The sequence below is a fragment of the Notechis scutatus genome, chromosome 1 (genome assembly GCF_049901735.1).
Source record: "Notechis scutatus isolate UNSWTSFEM ecotype Mainland chromosome 1, rNotScu1.2, whole genome shotgun sequence".
Lineage (NCBI taxonomy): Eukaryota > Metazoa > Chordata > Lepidosauria > Squamata > Elapidae > Notechis > Notechis scutatus.
This window is the reverse complement of record NC_142009.1, coordinates 88,050,816-88,074,277: the sequence shown is the minus strand read 5'-3', so window position 1 is coordinate 88,074,277 and position 23,462 is coordinate 88,050,816. Positions and strand designations below refer to the sequence as shown.

The following is a 23,462-nucleotide window of genomic DNA, read 5'->3' as shown; positions in this document are numbered from 1 at the left end:
TAGTAGTAACAAGCAATATTGTTAACTAGTGTATTTAGCAACAAATGCTTTCAAAATACAAGTTTTCTTCATAAGTTTTAATTTACATTTTCAGTTAATGACACACTAAACCAGGGGTTCCCAATCCCTGGTCTGTGGATTGACACAGGTCTGCAGCATGCCAGAAACTAGGCTGTGCAAACAAGCTGAGCCCCATCCATGGGATGCAGGCAGCATGCAAAGCCATGCCCTTCCAGTCTGCAGAAAAATCTCTCTTTCGAACCAGTTCCTGGTGCCCAAAAGGTTGGGGGCTGCTGCACTAAGCTATGAGAAATGCTAACTCCAGCAATAAAAGCATATTTTAATAAATCATATTTTCACCTTAACTATTTAAGAGTGGAGATTTACTAAAGAGATGGTTATTTCTCAAATTATAAATAAAAATCATGTGCTAAACAAAGAAATGTCAAGTGTTTTTATTAGTTATACTAAACATTGCAAAAAAAACAACATTGAGTGAACATTAAAACAAAGTAATGGATTGCCAGTAAGAAAAACAGCTGTATATGTGAAGTTTTAAAGGCAATTCAAATGGAACAAACTAGAAAAGGTTGCAGTGTAAGTTTAATATGGAAAGTATACTATTGTAGAGGAAATTAAGTACTGACAAACTACTACTTTGGAAAACTGCATAGCAGTATAAAATATTGATACCCTTTAATTGTATTCCTGTTTGCTGTAAAATATTCTTTACAGCAATGTTTAATAACCCAGGAATAAAACAAGAAACTATTACAATTTGAAGGCAGAAATGCAAGTAATATTAAGAATGAACTGTTCAAACTGCTTAATGTGAAAAAAATAAACCAAGCATTATAGATTAATCCACACTTCTTTAGAAGCCAAGAGATTTCTTGAATACTGCATGAAGCCTTTACAATTACAGTATACTCCTCACATAAGGGCTAACGTATACAGTACTTTGCCCATTTGTTCTTGAGGAAAAGGTAGAATGGTTTATGTATTGGTAAAATATTTGATGAATAACAATATATGCATAAATAGCATCCAACACTTGTGGAATGAATATTCTTGGTTGTTTTAGGCTGATAGTACTTTTTCTGAAGACAGGCATACATGCCCACAGATTGCAAATGAAATCTCTGTATGTATCAGGGTCAAGTTTCCTGACCGGAGGCATAACTTTGGTCAAAAAATCCAATATGTAATCAAAACTAATATAATGATGTACCTTTCGTTCTTTTTAAACTGCTAAAATTAGAAGTGTTTTTGCAGCTGAAGATTCCACTAATTACAGGAAACTTTTTCTCCTATGTTCTTCAAAGAGAAAGGCAACATTGTGAAAATAATTAACTGATCCCAAGATCCAGGCATTATAGAAAATGGCTATATAAAATATATTCCTTAATGATCTAGCTATATATGGCACTAGAGAATGAGGCTTAGCTTTTTTTAATATAACTGCTTAATAATAATACAATTACTTTCCAGATTAAATTTATATGTCAACATGGTCTTAAATCCATAGCCTTAAATCAAGTATATTTAAATGATTTAATTACATATTACCAATATATAGCTAACTTTCCAATACTTTCTTCTTTAAAACTGAAACGTATTATTTTTAAATAAACTTGGTTTTTGAAAATTTGTGGCACCAAGCTCAATAAACTAGTATAGGTATTAAAGCTTTTGAATATCATTAACAAAGGCATTTTGTAAGTAGACAAAACAATCACCAAAATTTCTTCATTATGGAAGACTATGGAAAATATGGAATTATGAAATAAACATTTAAAATACACTTTTTATCCAATGAATTAGTTCTCATCTTATAAAGATGGCATATCAAGAGCACTATCCTAACCACATTTGCTAGGACAGAAATTCCAATGGAATTTAGTGTGCTGAGAATGAGTCCTAAACACTCTATAAAATAGCCTTGAAACCACATGGTACACCCAGACTTGTTAACATAACAGAATGTACCTTAACACCATAAAACTTAAATGTATTAATCTAAGTATTATGAATCCTGTATAGCTAACTACAGCAAACAATACATTTTTTTCAAAATTACCTTTTATTAATACCAAACAATGAAAAAGGGAAGAAAGTATATTGATCTAAAATTCTAGTCTAGGTATTTAGAGCCTGAAATAAAATAGAATTTTGTTCCATTGAACTGCTAATAGTAGCAATTTGTGTTGAATTTCAAGAGAAGATACTATTAGGGGAAAAAAGTTCTATCTCAGGATTCATTTGATAGGATTTTGCTGCATTAAATTAGAAGTTTTGATACTAACTCCAAATATTTGTGGATTATGCTCCTATTCTTTTGCATTTAACACTAAAATCACACTTTGCAATCTTAACAAGAAATGACATTAAATAACACTGTATCAGCTTATATGAACACAGCAATCAATAGAATGAAAAGACTCATCAAAACATATGCTGCTAAGTTTTGACTAGCATTCAATGTTACATTCAAATTTGTAAAGACAAAATTATACAAAGACGTCTTGCTTGATGAGCATGTCTCTTGAAGTCAATAAAAAGAAATGGATAATTAGTCAGGGAAACTCCAAAAGAAAAAGAAAAGAAACCTTCAAATGATAAAAAGTCATACAGAACTCCCCTGACCAGAAAGTTCCATTTTTAAGGCAATTTTTGTTCATTCTAACCAGACCATGTTATAAAAAAATAAATGCCACTTCAAAACATTATGTACATTATGACAAATTTATCCAGAAATCATATTTAGTAAATTAATAAAGTGTCAAAAATGATCATCCAGAGGTTACTTCAGGTGCTTGAGTGTGCAAATAGAATTATTCTTCATCTTTAAAGTACAGGCTTCAAGACTGAGCGCAACGACCGTCCTTCTTTTGTTAGTTCTCTTGTGACACACATACAGGGCAGTGGCACAGCTTCTTCCCGTTTTTCTACAGCATTGTAACTGCATTTCTTCAAATGATCAGCCATGCTTACAATGTCCGCAAATTTCCATTCGTTTACAGTACAGAAAGCTGTGCTGAATCGCCATACCTAAAAAATAAATTTCTCTTAGCATAATGATATATTTATTAAGACTCACTCATGTGTAAGTCATGTAGAACTGGTATTTATAGCACAAATGTTAACTATAGATTTATTATTATTATTATTATTATTATTATTATTATTATTATTATTATTATTATTATTATTATTATTATTATTAATTATTATATAACGACACTTAAAAAAATCTCCAAACACTTTTTCCTGGGAAGGATAATGTAAAAAATGTGCCACAATTTTTAGTACAAATATTAAGAAAACCCTACAAACTAATATGGAAATATGATGACATATATTTATCCATATTCATTTATAAAATAATACAGGCATATTGGCTGATAAGGCTTTGAAAAAGTAACTTGATTTCTCAAATTTCCATTTGGTTTTGCCATTTTTAGGACACACATTTTTGGTTGCTTTAATTCTCTTAACTTAGCTCATCTGATACTGAAAATCTGGATACAGAAAGCAGCTAGTGAATATTGTAGGGCAGATACCTGTATGCCCATCCCCTGAAAGTTGAACTCTGTCTTGTATTTACTAGTATATTAACTATATTTAGTTATACTGTTTTCCAAGTTGTTTCTATCTCACTGCTCCCTAGATACCTGCTCTAGATACCTGCCTCCCACATAGCACTTGAGAGAGAAATATTGGAAGGACTCATTTTTTATGCAAAGATCATTCCAATTCAAAACAGAGGTAAGCAAGTTCTCACAATATACAAACCTTTTCTTTTATTTGCCATGAAAAACTTCCATCTGGATATATCCTCTTTTCCCACAACAGGATGACCATTCCGCGTGCCTGAAGTAAGCTTCCGCACACATCCCTCATTAATCTTGACACTTGTGACAGCTGACATAAACTGAAACCATCTAGAAAACCTGCAATGTGTTGTAGGACCTCAAAAGGAAGATTACTCAGATTGTCACTATGCAGCCCTAAGCAGCATCTCTTATCAGGCTCTGACAACACAGTTGATATAGAAGGCTGAACCCCAAAGGACCGAAGATGCCGATCGTGAATGATTTTTGCTCCTTGTGTTGAAGGACAAAATCTGCGTTGAGAATATGTACATCCATAATATGCCAAAGGACATCGCTGCTCCATCCAGCCATTTAGGCCAGCATGAATATCACCGTGTACATTCTTAAAATGTGAAGAAAATTCATTTCGTCTAAACAGTTGTCCACAGACAAATGTAAACATTGAACGCTTTGTTTGGTATCTAGTCACACATTCTAGTACCAAGTCTAGCCCAAGAGTCTGAAAAGGGCTTGGATTTGAGAGTTGTGGATTTGCATGATCACACGCAGATGCTGAAGCAATTTCCCCTACCATTGTATTTGTGGCCAGAATTGCAGAAGGGAGAGAAAAGGTCTGAGTCCCAAAATCAACATGGTATCCATCAATAATACGACAATCTGATATTCCCCTGCCACCAGGAGAATCTCCAAGACAGAACAGCAATGCTGCTGTGATTAAATCTATTCCCTGAAGGTCCATAGGATCTTCTGTTATTTCCAAATCGGATGTGTCTACTGCTTTGTCTTCCTTTGATGCAGATAAGCAGTAATTTGCCAAGTAATTGTAGGTATGGTGAGGAATGAAAGAAAACACATTATTTCTGAGTTTTTCTTGTTCTATTTCTCTCTGTAGTCGTTCATCATTACAGTCATGTGACATATATATGTGGTCAGTGGTGCCATTAGACAAGCTGTGCAGAGGTATTTCATATTTAACTTGTGCTACAGGAACTGAGTTACAAACATTTGCTGCTTTATCACAGGGAGATGCATTGTGAATACTATTTGCTACATTAAACTGGCTGGAATTACATCTATTTAGTTCTTCATTCTGTTGCAGTTCCTCTGTGCTTGAATCATCTAGATGAAAACCATTACATAAAGGGATATTATCAAGGTTCATATTCAGTTTGTAGTGTTTTGTAGTATCATAACAAATGTCACTTGACCCGTTTTGTTCTAATTGTCCATTTTGATTCAAAATATCCAACTTAATGCCACCAACTGCTCCCATGTTATTTTCCTCTACAGAATCATGTTCTACCATGGTTTGCATGCTGCTGTGTTCTTTTACATAGCAATCTGTATTTCTTTTACATGGTAAGATACTGAGTTTTGAACTTAACAAGCTGGTAGCAGTATTTAGAATATCTAGAGCTGTAGCTAAGCTTTTGGTGGTTTCCACAGTGGCTTGATAAAGTGCACCAAATGATTCCTCATCAACAGGCAATAACCCATTTGCAACTGTAGCATCTGGGGCACTTACAACAGAAGATTGTTCTCTAGGTTTTAATATGGGGTCAGGAGTTTTTGATGTCATAGTTGCAACTTTGAGAGATTCAAGAAGCATCCGTTGATCTTGAAGGGCAAGAGCCATATCCAACTGTTCAATTTCATCAACATCTTTACTTAGATTCTCATAAGATTTTCGATCTGCATAACTGACTGGCCATCTATTCCATTCCATAGTGCAGCATACAACACTTGCAGGGCAGGTTTCTAGATGTTCAGCAATTTTGTTTCGGGTTATGGTAAATGGGCAGCCAAAGCCACTGTTGAGACAAGGCACTCGTTCAAGTGGACATAAAAGGCGATGCTCCTCAGCTTTACATAAATGAAATACTGCTCCACAAACCATAGGGCAGCCAATTAAGTCACAGGAAATCCCAGCTTCTGTTCTGGTCATACAACGCCGACTAATACAATTGACACAATGTAAATGCTGAAGATCTTCCATGGTGGCAGGTTCAGTTCTAGATGTAGAAAGCCAGAGAAGATATCAAGGCTTTTGATTGTAAGTTAGAACAAATTATTTCTGCAAGGAACTAAAACAAGAGCGAACATGTTCAAAATTAGAAGAACATTTTGAATACATCTTGTTTTAAAAATTAAATGCATACTTTTATTTCCCCCAAAAAGAAATTTAGAATTGAATGCAGAAAATTAAACTATCCAATGCAATGGATAGTTTAAATGAGGTAACAAAAGAGTAAAGCCAAGAAGAAAAGAAAGGCAGAGTACAATTTTGGTGCCAAATGTACTAATCTGGGAAAGTAAGCAAGTTGGAGTTTACAATAGAGAAAGGTCTTTAAATTGTCAAAATTAATAGTTTTTACTAGAGTCTTTACATGCTCATTTTTTATACATATTAAGTTGGGAAACTTCTATATTGACAGAACACTATAGGGCAATAGCTATGGTAGCCAGACACCTCTCAGGATGCTCTATGGCAGACCTCAAACTGACTCTTTTGGAAAAATGAAATTTCACCCGCACCTTTGAGCAAGAGATGAACTTGCATACATTAAAAAAATTCAGACAATCACAGATCTCAACAAACACAATGAGATTCTAACAAATATTACACTTTTCAATTGATAAGATACTTTTTAATCTGCCTCACATGTAGTCTGCATTTACATAACCAACCTGTTTTCGTTTCCCTTCTCCCCTGCCTCAACCCAATTTAAATCCTACATCAGTATAGCCACGGTATGGCATTGATGAAGTAAACAATAAAACCCGTTAGTTGGAAAAGGTGCTATTCAAACTTCTTCCAATTTATAGCAATAATGTAAAAACTTTGTAACTATTTAGAATCACATGGTAGAAATTCTTCAATTTCTCATTTTTCATCTGGTGGTAAAATGTAGAAATCTATTGGGCTTATGACTTACTCAAAATTCAACATGGATGTGATACTATTGTAAACTATATAAATATGTTAAATATTTCAGGTTTTTTTTTCTTGGGAGCTTTGAGTCAGTGTTGACTCCTGGCAACTATATGAACAAGTCATTGCAGTTTTCTAGGCCAGATTTTTAGAAGAGGTTTTTACTGCCTTCTTCTTAAGGGTGACAGACTGACTAGCTTTAAGTCATCCAGCTGGCTTCATTTCTAAGCCAGGAGAACTCACTGTTTCCAGTTTCTAGTCTGGTGCTTTACCCAATACCTCCCATCAATTATTACACCAAACTGGTTCTCTTGAATCACCTACAAAATGTATTACAGCACATAAATAGAATACAGCCTACAACATCATTTTACATACTGTCAAATTTTATCTGAACAGTATTAAAGACAAGTGCATGTTGTTTTATTATTAAGTTTGCATTGTATTATTATATTATTGCATTATTACATTGTTACATCTAATTTCAAAATAATCACCAGCTTGAAGACCAATCTTATCTGAAAATAAAATTAATATATGTTTGAACTTACTTTTCTTCAGATGAGCTCATAGCTGGCATAGAAGAAAGCTCAATCCCTACTGACACTGTAAATATAATGATAGTTTTTTCTGGTGGCACCTATCACCAAAAGAAATTTTGATCATTCACCAACTAATTTCAAAGACATGTCTTTTCTTTGTTATACATTTACACAGAGATTATAGTTATATTTCAAAGATACAACAGTACACATGCTTTGATCATGTTCATGGTAAATTTGCCTTGATTGGATATTATTAACCTGGTTCTTGGTAGAAAATTAAGTTTAAAAGATATTACTGTGCTGCTAAATTATATCCCCCAAGCTTGGAATCTGTCTTTGTCTTTGCATCTATTTTGTTAATTTGTTTGCATTTTTATATTTCATTTCATTTGAATTGGACTGTTTGGAATTTTTTTTTACTATCATTTATATACTTTTAACAAAATTTGTAACATGATTGAAACTAATATGATTACAGAAAATTACATTTTCAAGAAAACAAAATAAGTTGGCAACTGGTGGTTCATGCTATATGCAGCCCCCAGATAATGCCATTGGATTTTAATCAGAGGTGGTATTCAGCAGGTTCTGACCAGTTCTAGAGAACCGGTAATGGAAATTTTGACTAGTTCGGAGAACCAGCAAGTACCACCTCTGACTGGAGATTTTACAGTGTCCTTCCCCTGCCACACCCACCAAGCCACGCCAACTGAACCGATAGTAAAAAAAATTGAATCCCATCACTGATTTTAATAGAAAAATATGAGGAAAAAAATCAGTGGCATAATTTGGGACCTTTACTCCAAAGCATGACAAATACATGCAGGGCTTAAAACACTTATTTCCTCTCAGAACTGTTCCTCCAAACTCTAAAAATTGATGGCATATATAACTATAATATGATGTCATTATACTGAGATCACAATAAAATACCCATAGTTGAAAAAAATGGCCTCCAGAATTCTGAAATTCTACAAATAATGAGGATTCAGAGTGGACATATTACCACTTTCGGTAAGTTTTAACAAACAGCTCTTTGTCTTATTTCTGTACTAGCTCTATACCCATGTTTCACTACGAAACTATGTGATCGGCCTTAGTTTTTGGGGAGGAAAATGGGGGGGGGGGGGATTGTGCCTTTGCCTACCAGCATCCAGGCTTAATTCATAGTGCTAAAGCATAACGTTTTTTGTTTTTTGGCAGGATATATGAACCCACATATTATGGCTTCACAATATATCTGAATAAGGCCACTAGTTATAAGGTCAGCCTTATAAATTAAAAAAAATCTTTAAAAACATATTGATAAATCAGTTTAAACTTCCTGATTATACAATAGAATCTAAAACATGAACAAAATCTTCAAGTACAAAATGTTTTTAGCTCCTTCATTTACTATATAGATGACTATTAACATTCAAAAAGAAGTCTGATAGCACCTTTTCAAACTAACAGATTTTATTAAAAGGAATAAGTTTTTGTGAGCTGACGCTCATTTGCAACCAAAAAAGGAAAATAAAAAGATTTCATATAAAAAAAAATCAACCCATTTTAACATCCATTTTAAATATGTCAAATCTAACTATTTAATATTACTCAGTATTTTCATTACACCATATAAATAAATGTATGGATATCAGACTGAACAGGCTAAAGTTTAACTTAAGACTCTTCACCCACTTTTAACATAGTGAGGTTTACAGTCATTTTTACATATCCTTTGGAATGCCTAATAAACATGAATTAAAAGCTTCTGTTACCTTATTTTCATGTTAAGATCATAAAAAACAACTTTAATATACCTTAAGATTCACTAATTTGTCTATGTAGGATATTCCAACTCCTTTGTGTTCTTACAAATAACAACTATCTTACCAAAATCTTCTACTATTTTAAAAACTATTTTAACAATATCCTTCCTTTGTTTATTTCTTTAAACATAATTCAGTTTTATGATGTGGTCCAAGTGCATCAGCAATATCTAAAATTGCAATAAATTATTGTCAGTAATGAACAGTGTGATCCTATGTCTATATAAGAAATGGCTTCCTTAAGTTTGTCTAATTAACTAACACTTTTTCCATTGAGCTCCAATATGCTACATACCCTAAAAATATATAGAAATCCTGATTCTAAAGAGGAAAAGGTTAGAATGGGAGGAGAATATTCACATCGCATGTGTTGGAAACTCCCTAATAAAGCTCATTTAAAAGCAAATTAACACCTAAATAACTAAGGAACCAAATAATACCTTAAAAAAAATCTTACCCACATCTCCAATATTGCAACAACTCTTACTTGAGCAAGACAATTCAAATTTGGAGAGTAAGAGTAAGCCATAATTATAAATGATGTTTGGAATGTATGCTTTATGGGGAAAAAATGTGAACATACTTTGAATACTGACATCAGATATGAATTAAATTACCAAGAATTAGACACTACTTTCTGGCATTCTGCATTATATGTATAAATACAATATAATACAATATTCCAAAGGTTTTTTCCCATATTTAAGTATTTTTATAGAAACCAAATGTTGTATATGTATATGTATACATACTTGAATCTGTCCTCTGAAAAGTCCTAAGTCATAAGAAGTCCTGAAAGAGAAAAAAACATTAGTCAATTAAACATATATTTCTAGAAAACTCCTACATATTATTGCAACATTACAGTACCTAGTTGATGCTGATTCATATTTCACATGTGAATAAAATTTATAAACTTCCATCTTACTCTAAAACAGATAGCCCACAGCAAAAAAGAATAAACTGTACCAACTGTACTCTTTTAATTAATAGGAGCTGAAATACTAAACGTATGAAACATATCAATAAGCATCTATTAATTTAGCTATTACACAGATAATCTATCCTTGAAGACTGGTTCTGTGCTTGGGTCAACACCCACCCATCCTGAGCATGTTAAGAGCCCATTTACTGGTTATGTTAACATCTATTATAATTTTTCTCAGGTGATTGGTTGCTGCTCAGAATCATATCACTGAGATAGGTGGCCATATAAATTGGGTGGATGGATGGATCTACAACAGAAGGCTTTCCAGCTTTAAACAGATCCAATAAAGAAGGATTGATCTCTAAATAAATAATTTAAATATATTTAGTCTTAACCTTCACTTGCTTTTTAGTAAATTTAAGCCATTATTTAAAATTTTACTCTCTGGTATGACAGATCATTTCAGATACTGAAATAATGCAATTATTATAATGCATCCTTATCCCTGACACTTTTGACATTATTAAACTTTCACCTTTTTGCATAGGTGTTTGTATTTTCAAATTCCATGATCATTCTGTTATTTTCAGAATGGGTTGGAATTTGTCTGAACCCTTTAAAAAAATATGGTGCTAGAAATGAACCTATCACTTGGCGTAAAATTTACTCAATAGAAAATGAGCTAAAAATATAAAGGCACAAAAAGAATAGAAATAATCAACTTACCAGATTACAACTTTCCAAGAAACAATACAGCAGTGAAGTTATTTTGTATAATCTCCATTCTTATTATATTTAGATGGCGGCACAGCTAAAACACTACAAAGATACAGAATCATATGGATAAGTTCTTTAAAAAAACCATAAAGCAACATCTGGAATATCACTAGATGAACAAAAATTCCCCTTAATTTTTTAAATTATAAAGATTGAAGTAACTTTTCTCTCTTAATTTATTAAACTGCAACCAAGTAAACAACACAAATGTATGATTAAAACTGTAATCTAACATAACATTTTAAATAATTCCTCCCCATGTAATGTTTCTATTCAGTGCTTCTCTCCTACTTTCTTCCTCTCCATATGTTTTTAATCTTCTTGCTGTATTACCTTATTGCCAGAATAGATTTTCAGCTGTTGTGGGTCTTTTTCCTCCTGCAACAAAAACAAATTAAGTTCAATAAAATGTCACCTCTGTTTTAGTACAGTTTTATTCTTTGAAATACACTGTGATGATCGGAGGAAAAACTGCCCAGTCACAATCATCTGAATACTAATTTGAACTTCAAAGCAAAAGAAGTTATTTGTTTACAAAGGAATTTTCTCTTGATAAACTAGAGAAAAGTGAGACAATGAAACATATATGGGCTATATACACAACTCAGATTTGTCTGCCCATGCAACAGAAGTCCACCATACAAATAATTGCAAATTTATTCAAAAATGATCCAATCTCTTAACATATATTACTGAGCATACTCAATCTGCTTTCTGGAAATAGAACAGATTGGCAATGAGCTGGCAAAATTTGAGCTGGCAATGAGTTTCTCGGCAAGAGAAAGGACTCAAGAGACTTACAGAATCTAAGGAATTCCTAGATGCTATGCGGGGTTTTCCAGTCTCAGTGATTAATCATTCAGAGACCCTGATCAGTACTATCTGGTGTATTGTTACAATCCGAGAGCTGATAAGAGCATAAATGCTGCATATTTAGTAGTGAATTAAATTAGGCATATACCATGGTGCACGCTCAAACCTTTAGTGTGGAATAGCAGTTGTGGTAGATGGTTTTTTAAAAAGAGCTCACTTCTTCACCATCATTACAGGGCTTTCGAGGGGGGAAGTTGTGTGGATCTGATCTGTTCAAGACTAGCCATGAGGAAATGTCTCACATTGCTCACATCAGCTCTTAGACACAGTTCTTGGAGATATTTTTGATTGGAAGGGGGTGCCATTTGATCAGAAGGTATAAAATCAGTTTCAGTTGTTTTGACTAGAAGTACACAAGACACTTCTGAGGGTTAGTTACCTGTATTCTGATTTCGAAAATTCAACATGGACAGCTTGAATGGGTCCATGGAGAGTCAGTAACCCTTTGTGAAAAATTAGGCCCACTGCAACGTAAGAAGTGATAATCCTCTGGATTTTGAAATTTGGGGCAACAAATGGCAGTTGCAAATATTTCAAATATTTTTTAATTGGGGAAAGTGCTGTCCAATTATAAGCATGGTGGGAAGGTACTTACATTAGACTTTTATTTCAGACCTGTATATAATACAGAGCTCTGCTGCCTTGAATGATTACTATGAGAGAAATGTGACTGAATCTTCTGAAACTCTCGGCAAGCAGCCTGTAGACCCAATAACCATGAGATATCTACATGTAGAATTTCTTCATCTGCACGATGTTTATCTGAAGATTTCAGTATCTATTTCTCCTTTTGGATTGAATCAGGAAAGATTGTACAGGCACTTGAGTCTCTGGTGGATTCATAAGCATAAATAAACTAAAGCCAAAGTCAGATAACACAAAGGTGCAGCAGAAAGAAACCTGGGAATTTAGTCTGTAGTCAACCAGGGAGCACTCTAATAATCTTTTTATTGCATAGAACTATATACTCCATGTAGGATTACTGTTGTAGATGTCTGATTCAGAACAAAGTTGTCTCTTTGTTATGTGGGACAGTTATATGGGACCATAAAGCACTTTTCCTATAAACAATACATTGGTTGTCCTTGAGCCACCAGACCTAATTAAAGTTGTTATAACATTGGTCTATATAGCCCTAGGTTATATATGCTTCAAGTAATGTCATATGACTGATGTATTTAGATCAAATTTCAAAGGCTTAGATCATGATCCCATTGGCTGGTTCAGCTTATTGTGCAGAGGTCAAAAATAGGGTTTTCCCAGTGCTAGTTGTAGCAATTATAGAATTCTCATCCAAGATCATTATTCTTTTTCAATGAACAACTGAAACTGCTCTTCACTTTGGAACGTATAGGATAATACAATAGTGCCTCTCTGTTGTTATGCTGATGCATGATATATAAAATAACTTTTCTTTTTAATTGTTACTTATTATTAATAATTATGTCACTGTCCTGATTTCTCTAAGTCTAGCATTTCTCCTCTCCTTCTCCACACCTCTATTTCATGTGCAATTTGCTCTGGTTACTCTGGAAAGAAGGACAATATAAAATTAAATCCTATGTCAGTCCCAAGCTATGGAATGCATGCCCTCAGTAATTTTATTTGGCTCCTGACTATCTCTGCCTTTAGGAATTGGAAAAAACCATATCTTTGTCAAGTCATTAATTAACTTTAGCATTTTTTTAATTTTCTAATTTCTAATCTTTATTTTAAAAATATTAAACTTAAGAATGAATAGGGAAGTGAGATATAAATCAAATAAAGCACTAAATAATGAGGCCACTTATTCTAATTAATATTATCAAATTTATCAATACTTGATAAACACTTGTATCCAAGAACTGGTAACAAATGTCCAGTTAGAAAGCATTTTGTGATAGGGAAGTTTAGATCAGGAAGTAGATGAAAGAAAAGCAGATATATCCCCCAAATCAGCCTTCCCTTCTCAAGCATTTTTATCCAAAAGATTTCCAGATGCATTAGTAACATGCTCACAATACTACATGAAGATCAGAAGAAGATGTTACTTTCTTGGCTATTGCAACAGGTGCATATTTGATTTTTAAAAGTCTGGGGAAATAATCTGACAAAAATTTTGCATTTTTCACACACACACACACAAAATAGTCAGATATAGGAATATTTATAGATTTGTAGTAATTCTGTAGTTAGATTATGACATTGTGACATTGTAACTAATGTTGATGTGATGTTGCACACTTTCATAGGACACTCTTGTCAACCGGGTGTTCAGTAACATGCACCAGAACACCAAATACTGGCAAAGAATGCAGAGCTTTGTTAATACTTTACAACCTTTCATGGTTTACTATTTAATTCTTCATAATCTTAGCATTAATCCAGTTCTTGGAGTCAGAGAGGCTGTCCTCTGATATTCAAAAGACTACATTGTCCCATAAGTAGCATTCAATTATCATATAATTGCAATACAGTTGGACCTTTTTATTCATAATAGTTACAGTCCAGCATATAATCATGGTTAATGATACCACTTATGAATCAGCAGGCCTATGAGACTTGGGAGTGAGACCTGGAAAATGACCCCAAAAATTACCCCCCCCCCAAAAAAAAAAATCATGAAAAATATAAGGAAAAAGTTGAAATAAGAATAGTCTATAAAATTATTGAATCAAAATATTGAAGAAGGGGAGTACTCCTCCACTTGCTCCTGCTCTGAACTGTCAGTATTGTTTCCTGATGGAACTTTAGTTGGGGTGGGTGTGATTATATTCAAAAGTAGCAGATAATTACGCTTTGCCAGATCTTGCTTTTCAGAACCTGTCCTTACAGAGTTGAAAAGCAACTTCTGCCTTGATGCTGTCATCCATTAAGGGGTCAAAGAAAAACACTTTATCCTCTATGGCACTCCCCAGCTGCAGAATTTTACCTTTTTTCTCAAAGGCAAAGCTTGCACGAACATTTGCCATATCTCTCTGCAAAGTTCTCTGTTATACGCTTGCTCACTTTCATTACGGAAGAAGTATGTGCAGGAAGAGAATGACCATGTAAGGTCAAAACAGTGTAGAATACTGGGAAATTGGGGGACAGAAGCCAAATCTGTACCATTTTGCACATGTACATAATGATGGGGTTCAGAACTGAGTGCCAAAAACTGCAGACAGGCAAAAGATTTACCACAGATAATGGTTTATTTCATCAGTGGTAGATATCTGAAATCCCAGAATACAAAGTCATGGATAATGAAGTTCCGGTACAGAATTTTCCCTTAATTGATAATTAAGATGTACTAATATCCCTTCACTTTGGTGGGTAAGCACTTGACCAGAGTTCCTGTAAATGTGTCACCTTTACTTATTTTATTAGTTTCCAATTAAATCTGCATTTAAAAAAAAATACTAACAAACAGAACAAAAATGCAAGAAAAAAGTATTGAAAATGAAATAAATCATCCGCTGCTGTTTTGTAAACACTAGTGTCTTAAATTGCAACAATACCATCCTTCAGTTCCTGGAAGCTGTAAATGAAGTATAGCAAGGGTTCTTTCATCTCAAGTTTCTAAAGCCCGTAAATTTTCAATGCAAGTTTAATGAGAGAACATTTCCATCTACAGAGATATTGTTGAAAGAGTATTCGATATAACTAACATATTTTAATAAATCTTCCAAAAGACAACCTTAGTGAGATTAGCCAAAATACCTCTATCATATCCAAGAAAAGCAAGGGAAAAAAATACTGAGATGCTTAAATCTTTTGCAATGTATGTAATTTATTTCATCTGAGGATTTCTACCATATGCTCTTTACAATTTTGTTTCAAATTTCTTGAAGTGCTAGTATTTATACTGTTATCAGCTGCAATAAACTTTTAAAACTTTAGCAATGCACTTGAGGGACTTATTATTTTAGAAAATACTTTTGGCTCTCTCACTATTAATGGATGATTATAGACTAAATCACTGCTGGGTTTAAAATTGAAAAATCGTTCAAATGAACTGGAGCCAAATCCATGAGCATGATTTTGAAATATTTTCTTCCAAAGGTTGTTAAATATTTCTGTGATTTTTTCCAGCCAACAATATCAACTTTTAATACAGTTCAACTATACTTTTGCATATAAATAATTATTGATTTGAGACACAAACTATTTCTGTCTATTGGGTAAAATTAGAAAATAAACATGGGAAATACAGGGAGTAGAATGTGTGCATAAGGAGCTGACTTGTTATTCAGCAATGTATATTTAATTACACTGTCACCGCATACTTGCTTGCAAGAACCAAGTTTCGCTTACTGCAATTAAAGTATACAATCATAATAACAGAATAATAACCTTTGATATACTGTGCCTCATTAATGATCAAATTGTGAAAAACAGCTGTTCATTTCTGGTTAGGCAATGTCAGCAAATAGGTTCAGTTCATCAGATACGTTGAAGTACGTGTGCTTGCCTGTTACCAACCAAGAAACCTAAAAATACACACAGTTCTGGTGAGATGTACACTGCTCTTAGAAGGTTCAGGCCACCTGATGTTATTGTACATATTACAATCAGCTGACTCCAGTTGCCAAAGCATGTTTGGAAAGTCGGCTAGCACAACTAGAATTCCAACTATAACAAACAACCCAATCACCAATGTTTATATCAACAACAAAGATCATATTAATGACTTGAAACAGAAAACACTCCAAATACCATTTACCTCTTTGGTAACCAGTTACTTAGTGCAACAGATTTAAAACTGATGGTTGAATTTTAATTCTACTTTTGATAATCATTTTATTATTTTATTTTTATTATTTCATGTTTTATTAATTTATTTTAAATTATTATCTTCTTATTTACCAGATTAATTCAGACTTCACATTGCATCAGGGTTTGCCACTTGTTCATTAACAGCTGCTGTTTTCCTCAAAATTTAAACAGAAAAATATCAAAACCAAAATTGGTAAAAATAGAGAAGCAATCTGAAAAAAAAAAAAACCTCTAGCAGAGGTAACTGAGGCAAACAGCCTACTTTCAACATGTAAGGCATTTACTCACTTGAGCCCCAAGTTTGCACCAGATTCTGTGAGGTAAACATTGTAATTATCAATTCTCTATAAGAGTATAATTCACTACACAAATGTATGAAATTCTACCAAGTCAAGGATACCTACTGGCAAGTTTCAGCTTTTCACAACCCATTTAGCAATTCTCCTAAAATGACCTATCACATGGGCAATAGTCACTCTGAAGGATTTCAGTATTGCAGCCTGTCTCTGTCCAAAGATAGGAAAAGTTCAATCCTGACCAGCTGAAGGTTGACTCAGCCTTCCATCCTTCCAAGGATAGTAAAATGAGGACCCAGATTGTTGGGGAAAATATGCTGACTCTATAAACCATTCAGAGCATGCTGTAAAGCGCTATGGAGCAATATATATGTGCTATTGGTGTTGCTACTTTGACTGCTTTCATGATTAAGAAATATTCAGATCTAATATATGAAATGAGATAGCAAAGCTATTACACATTACTCTAAACTTTGCCAACTACACATTAAGAATAGATTTAATCTATTTTGACAGCAACAACTTTCAGAATCACAGACACTGAAGATGTATTATATATAAATGATTTATCAGACAGTATCACAAGCCATGAATGTTTAAAAACAATTTCAAAATGTAAATGGTAAGTTATGTAAATTGATCCAAATGACAAATCATCTGGATTACTTCATGAAAAATACAGGTAGTCCTTGACTTACAATAATTCATTTAATGATTTTCTTTCAAAGTCACAACGGTACTGAAAAAAGTGATTTATGATTGTTTCTCACATTACGACCATCGCAGCACCCCCATGGTCATGTGATACCCTATTGCTACCTTCTGACAAGCAAAGTCAATAAGGAAGCCAGATTCACTAAACAACCATGTTACTAACTTAACAACTGCAATGACTCCCGTAACTATGGCAAGAAAAGTCATAAAATGGGGCAAAATTCACTTAACAGCTGTCTTGCTTAGGAACAGAAATGTTGGGCTCAATTGTGGTCATAAGTCAAGGATTACCTTTGGTGGATGATGTCTAAAACAAAAAACTAACCACTTTATTTGAAGTCTACAAAATTTATGTCTGTTCATTTGAGGGTCTATTTGTATATTTTATTCGAACTTAGATTATTAGAACACAATCTTATAATAAATCATTAAAAAAAACCTACATGTATTTGGGTTCAATATCAAAAAACTACTTTTTCCTTTTTTTTTTCAATTTTCTTCCGTCAATCCATTGGTTGGGACAGGGATTGACCATAGGGCTTGTTGCCTAAGCATGATATCATGGACTGAAAAGAGATTGACTGGCCGAAAATCACCCACCTGTGTTTCTTGCCTAAGGTAAGACTAGAAATTATAGGTTTATGATCTGGAACTTTAACTACTAGATCAAACTGTCAAACATCTACATCTACATCAATATTATATTTTATTTCCATCAAGCAATATTTCTGATTTGAAGCTCTAGGGGAATTGATATATATATAGACACTTAAAAAAAAAGCCTAAATAAAGGTGCTGGCTAAACTGTTTCTCTGAAAACAAATATTGAAAATTTAGATAAAGTGCTATAAAAATATCAATTCTTTAATATGCAAGCCCCTGAATATCTGAAAAACAAACAATGTAGCATAATTATGTACATATTAGTTACATTTCAGTGACTGCAAACAGCTTATTCTGTACTCAAAGATACAAATGCTATTGCTAAAAACAGAAATAAACCATCTGTCTATTGAGACTGGAAATTATTGAATACTGAATTTTAATTCAGACAATATAACTTCATAATAAGAAAATTAAATACTCTCAAATATTCATTGCTATAAGTTATATTACAACATTTGACAGTTTTCTAAACTAGAATAGACAAGAAAAGCTGCTCAGAAAACCTTGCACATTTATTCATTGATGTTCTTTTGGGAGGGGAGGAGATTTACACTTAATTTAGGAACAACAGATTCCAGACACATATCTCTCTTCAACTCAATAAAAAGAATTGTCAATGCTCTGTTCATCCATGACTTCCTGTACACAATAATTTACCTGTCAGCATTTACAGAAGTTCTCTGAATCAGAACCGTAATGTATTTTAAATAAAATAAAAACATACTTTAAAATCTTGTAAAACAGCTTCCAGAAAAGAAGAAATGCAAATTAGGTGTGAAATATATTTTTAAATTATTTACTTCTGATCAACTATGATCTGAAAGTACAACAAACACTTCTATGCTTCATGTCTAGTTATTCATCGACATGTTTTTCACTGTGGTAATACAAGTAGTCCTTAACTTACAAAAGTTTGTTTAGTGACTATTCAAAGTTATAACGGCATTGAAAAATGTGACTTATGACCATTTTTCACAGTTATGACCATTGCAGCATCCCCATGATCATGTTATCAAAATTCAGATGTTTGGCAACTGTTTCATATTTATGACCGTTGCTATGCCATAAGGACGTGTGATCACCTTTTGCAGCCTTCTGACAAGCAATGAAGAAGCTAGATTCATTTAAAAACCAGGTTACCACCTTATCAGTTCCAGTTAACAACTGTGGCAAGAAAGGTTGTAAAATGGGGAAAAACTCACTTAACAGAAATGTTGGGCTTAACTGTGGTCATAAATCAAGGACTTCCTGTAGCTACTTAACCAGCAGCCACCAATATATTTCTTCACTGTCCTAGCTAACCTAACAGAAAATATCATATGACAGATTCAAGAGGAAACCCCTAGGTATCATATGAATGGCAATTAATCTGGAAAATAGGGTTTTTTTAAAAAGTTGTGATTTAAAATATTTTTAATCAGAATTGAGGCAATTGTACATAAACCTACTTAGAAATAATTACTACAGATCTCAAAGAATGGTTTTAAGGACTATTTCTCAATATGTATAAGTTTGTATTGTTCATGTTTTGTTTTAAAAACATCATGCATTTCTACGTGCAGCAGGTGGCAGCACCTCTGGACTTGGAAATGCAGATGGGGAAATGAAAAAAATATCTCAGAAAAAAGCAATTTCAAACTATTTTAGTATTTCTTCCCAGAATATTATATGGACATGTTCATAAAATCACTAAGACTCACACTCTACCTGAATATGATTTGGGGGTTTTATTTCATCCTATGATTTCAGAAAAGAACTTCGGGGGGGGGGGGGAACCTTATTGTGGAAGAAAACATAGAAGAGCTTAAATAGCAGACAGTATTTCAAAATAAAACATGGTTCCTTCACATCCCCCCCAATGAAAACACTAATTCCAAGTTTCTTAGCTTACACAGTAGTCCTTAGCCTATAATACTCTACTTGAATTAAGAAGTATTCCAAATTTGATTTTCAAAGAACTGTTGACCATTGTGACTCAGCTAAAGTCAAAGCATTATTATATGATACATTCATATCTGATAATGAATTTGCTATTCGTTCTTCCATTTTCACTAACATCCAGAGCTAGGCACACTAAATAAAATTCTTTCATTGCTAGAGGTTTTGACATGTAATTTTTTCCCCCAAGATTTTGTACGGTTCCCTCAGATACCAGCCCAAGGATGAACTGCTTCCTGATTTACTGAACAAGGAGAAGCATAGTAGTGTCCCGTTTTGTGGTTTAGATTAAAAACATTTGCTGTCCAAACTAGCTGCAGTTCTGACTCTATGTTGTCTCTAGCTTTCAGATTCATCGGGCCTACTTAACTTTCAACAGAGAAAAAAGCTTTTTAAAAATATATTTCCTGCACCTACAAGACTGCAGCACTTCTTAAAAAAAAACAACCATCCTGTTTATCCTTACAAACAAATCAGGACTGGTACAACACCCCTTTTCCACAGTTAAAGACAAGGGTGCCTCCATTTTTAAGGCACAAGTTTTCCTCACGGGGCATTATTTTATTTTATTTTTTGGTCTCGGTATTTATTCTAGAGGTTAATACAGAAGAAGAGGGCTGCGCTCCTGCTTACTCCGTTTCCTTAATTCCTTTTGAATGCCCCATAAAAGGAAACCTTCGACGGAATTATTTCTACCTCGCGCCTTGAAGGAAAGTCGGAAAAGGGCTAAAGAAGAAAAAAGAAGACGGCGATGGACTCGCAGCTGTTCGTTCCCGGGCGCAGCGAACAAAAGAGCTCTTTCTTGGAGCAGCCCGAGTTGGGCGTGCCCGACGTTGTTGTGTGAATCTGCGCACCTTCTCGTTTGTAAGGACCGATGTGGATACTCAAGAGCCCGGGATGAAGAAGGAGATGGCCTCAATCTCCACACCCTCCCCTACTCTTCTGCCATTCTCCCGGGTGGTGGTGGTGGTGGAGGAGGAGAAGGGGGGGCGGGGGGGCGTCAAGAGAAGAAATATGTACCCCGGCAGATACATAACGCCTTCTTCCATCCTTTCCCACCGGACCCTGCCGAGGCATCGGAGACCAAAGCCTCCCCCCTCTCCTCTCCTCACCCCCACCGACCGGCCAAGCAGGCGCCGGGCTCCCCGGGCCACCTCATAAAGGCACCAGCTGTCAAACAACGACGGCAACCCCTTCTCTCCCGGTTTTCCAAGAGGCTGTGACCGCCTGCCCTAGGCAGGCCCCGGACCCCGCTCGCCTGGGCAGGTCCCCAGCCGCAAGCAAACAGCACGAACGACAGCCCCGCTCTGCGGATTTAGTCGTCCGGTCCCAGGAGGAGCAGGAGCAGCAGCAGCCGGCCGAGCCCCGGACCCTCCGCCTCTGGAGCACTTAAGGACTCACCGCCCAGCCGGTCTTCCGCCTCCTGCGTGTGAACGAGCCCCAAAACGGTACACTACCCGTCGCTGAGACGTTCTCGGGCTCGTTCCGGTGAGGGGCGGGGCAGAGAAGGCCTCGTTCCGGGTGCCGTTCCTTCGCCCCTCCCCTCCGTTCCCACGCCAGCGGGAGCGTCGGTGAGAGGGGCGGGGCCTGTAAAGACGTCGCGGCCAGTCTCGTTAATGACGTAAGACGCAACTGTCTTAACACCACCACGGTCCCCCAAGGAGCAGGAGGGTGTTGTTCCAAAGTTGGTAGTTGCGCCGCTTTTGGTATGTGGCGTTAGGCTCGCTCGCGGTGTTTAGTGAAACATTAAATATTCTTTTATTAGCTAACGAGAGGTTGATGACTGATGATTGAAAATCACAGTTGTAAATTCCACTTTATGGTAAGCCACCAGCCTCTCTTGAATGGAATAGAGAACATCACCAACTGGATCGTTTATTGGGGTAGAGCAACGGGTTTCAAACCAAATTACAATTACTGTAAAGCTGAAAATTGCAAGACACAGAGATGAAGGACTTGAATATGATTTTTAAAGCAGTCATTACTATTGCCTTGGCACTTTGCACCCCAAGTCAAGCAAATTATTCTAACTGCTAGAGGAAAAAATGTCTCCATAAAGTTTTCAAAATTTAAGTGGAAATATACAGTGTTATGCATTTGTACAAGTAAAAGTTTATTGAATTAATTTGCTACCCATAGTTTGAACTTCAATTTAGTCATTGACCAATAAAAGTACAATCAATAAAATGAACCAAAACTATACCCAAATAACAAGGAATATTAGCACATAATTTTTGCTCCTTTTAAAGAAATTTCCCTGGGTTATTTAACAGATAATCAGAGTTATCAGAGTGCCTTGGAAATGTAAGTAAAAGAGGGGCAATTAATTAGTGGTAAATGTTCCTGTAGGACTAGCAATACAGGGCAGTACTGAAGACCATGGACCATGGTTTCTATGATAGCCATATCACAGGTAGTATCTAGTTTCACATGGGGTTTGCTATATTTCTTTCCAGAGCAGCTGTGGGGAAAAATGGGTGATCAATTCCTCTGCAGGTTAACCCTCTTAATTCCGTATGATGCGTATCTGGTGATTTGCAAGGGAGAGACTCTATACATGCACAGAAATAATTTTATATTTCACGTTTTTTATGGGGAAGAGTTAGAAATAATAGTGCAAACCTGTTATCCTGTAATGTTGGCCCAATTAATTTTGCTCCCAAAGCTTTCCATCAAACTTTTCCAGCACAGTAACCTGATGGAAGAAATGCACAGAAATCTGTCCTATAGGCCCCAAAATAGGTGTGACACAGTTAAAATGTTAAAATATCCAACTCTCTACAAAAACTGCAGTTTCTTTAAAACATCCTGGTTTCACCCATGTAGGTGATGCAGGCTGCCTGCTTTATGTTCCATTTGTATGGAACAGACAAGGTAAGCTGCACACCTCATGAATGGTATATCTCCATATGTTCTTAGAAGCTTAGGCTCTTTTGATACTATTGGATATTCTCAAAATACTTTTAAAATACCAGAATTGTATTTATAAGATTTCACCTTTTTCAAAATTAAGTGACAAAACAATTAACTCTTTAACTTCATGTATAATTAAATGCTTATAGGATTCTGAAGATCTTTATAACAGTTTGGAAAACAACTGAGGCATAGGAGCAAGTTTATAAACAATTTAAAAACTGCCATAGTGTTGTATATATATTACCTTTCTTGTTCCACAATCTGTGTAGTTGATGTTAAGCGGAACACATGGAGGTCTCCTACTTTAGTGCCATGAAATTAAGGTGCAGATCAGAGATCCTCAAGAAAAATATGCTTTAAAAATGAACATGAATAAAGCAATTGACAGCCTATTTATCATTGTGCAATATAATCAATGTATTTGGGGGTGCTGAAATGTGACTTTTTTTTAAAGATCAGACATACTAAAATGAGCATAGCCATTGTTATAAAT

The 23,462-nt window shown here is 34.8% G+C and overlaps 1 protein-coding gene across 7 annotated transcripts; it reads right to left on the bottom strand.

The window, feature by feature from the left end:
• Positions 1 to 440: 440 nt before the first annotated feature.
• FBXO30 (F-box protein 30) lies at positions 441 to 21,592 on the bottom strand. 7 transcript variants are annotated; one of them, XM_087970430.1, is made up of 7 exons: positions 21,455 to 21,592; positions 11,163 to 11,207; positions 10,779 to 10,871; positions 9,877 to 9,916; positions 7,320 to 7,408; positions 3,796 to 5,920; positions 441 to 3,051 (listed from the first exon to the last, which is right to left on the bottom strand). In XM_087970430.1, exons 6-7 carry the CDS (start codon positions 5,830 to 5,832, stop codon positions 2,848 to 2,850), a joined length of 2,241 nt encoding a protein of 746 aa, XP_087826556.1. In that variant the 5' UTR covers positions 5,833 to 5,920; positions 7,320 to 7,408; positions 9,877 to 9,916; positions 10,779 to 10,871; positions 11,163 to 11,207; positions 21,455 to 21,592; the 3' UTR covers positions 441 to 2,847. The 7 variants fall into 7 exon arrangements, with proteins under 7 accessions (XP_087826556.1, XP_026522005.1, XP_087826544.1 ...); XM_026666220.2 differs by having other exon boundaries at positions 3,796 to 5,848; XM_087970418.1 differs by lacking the exon at positions 21,455 to 21,592 and adding an exon at positions 20,687 to 21,435 and having other exon boundaries at positions 3,796 to 5,848.
• Between the last annotated feature and the right edge of the window lie 1,870 nt (positions 21,593 to 23,462).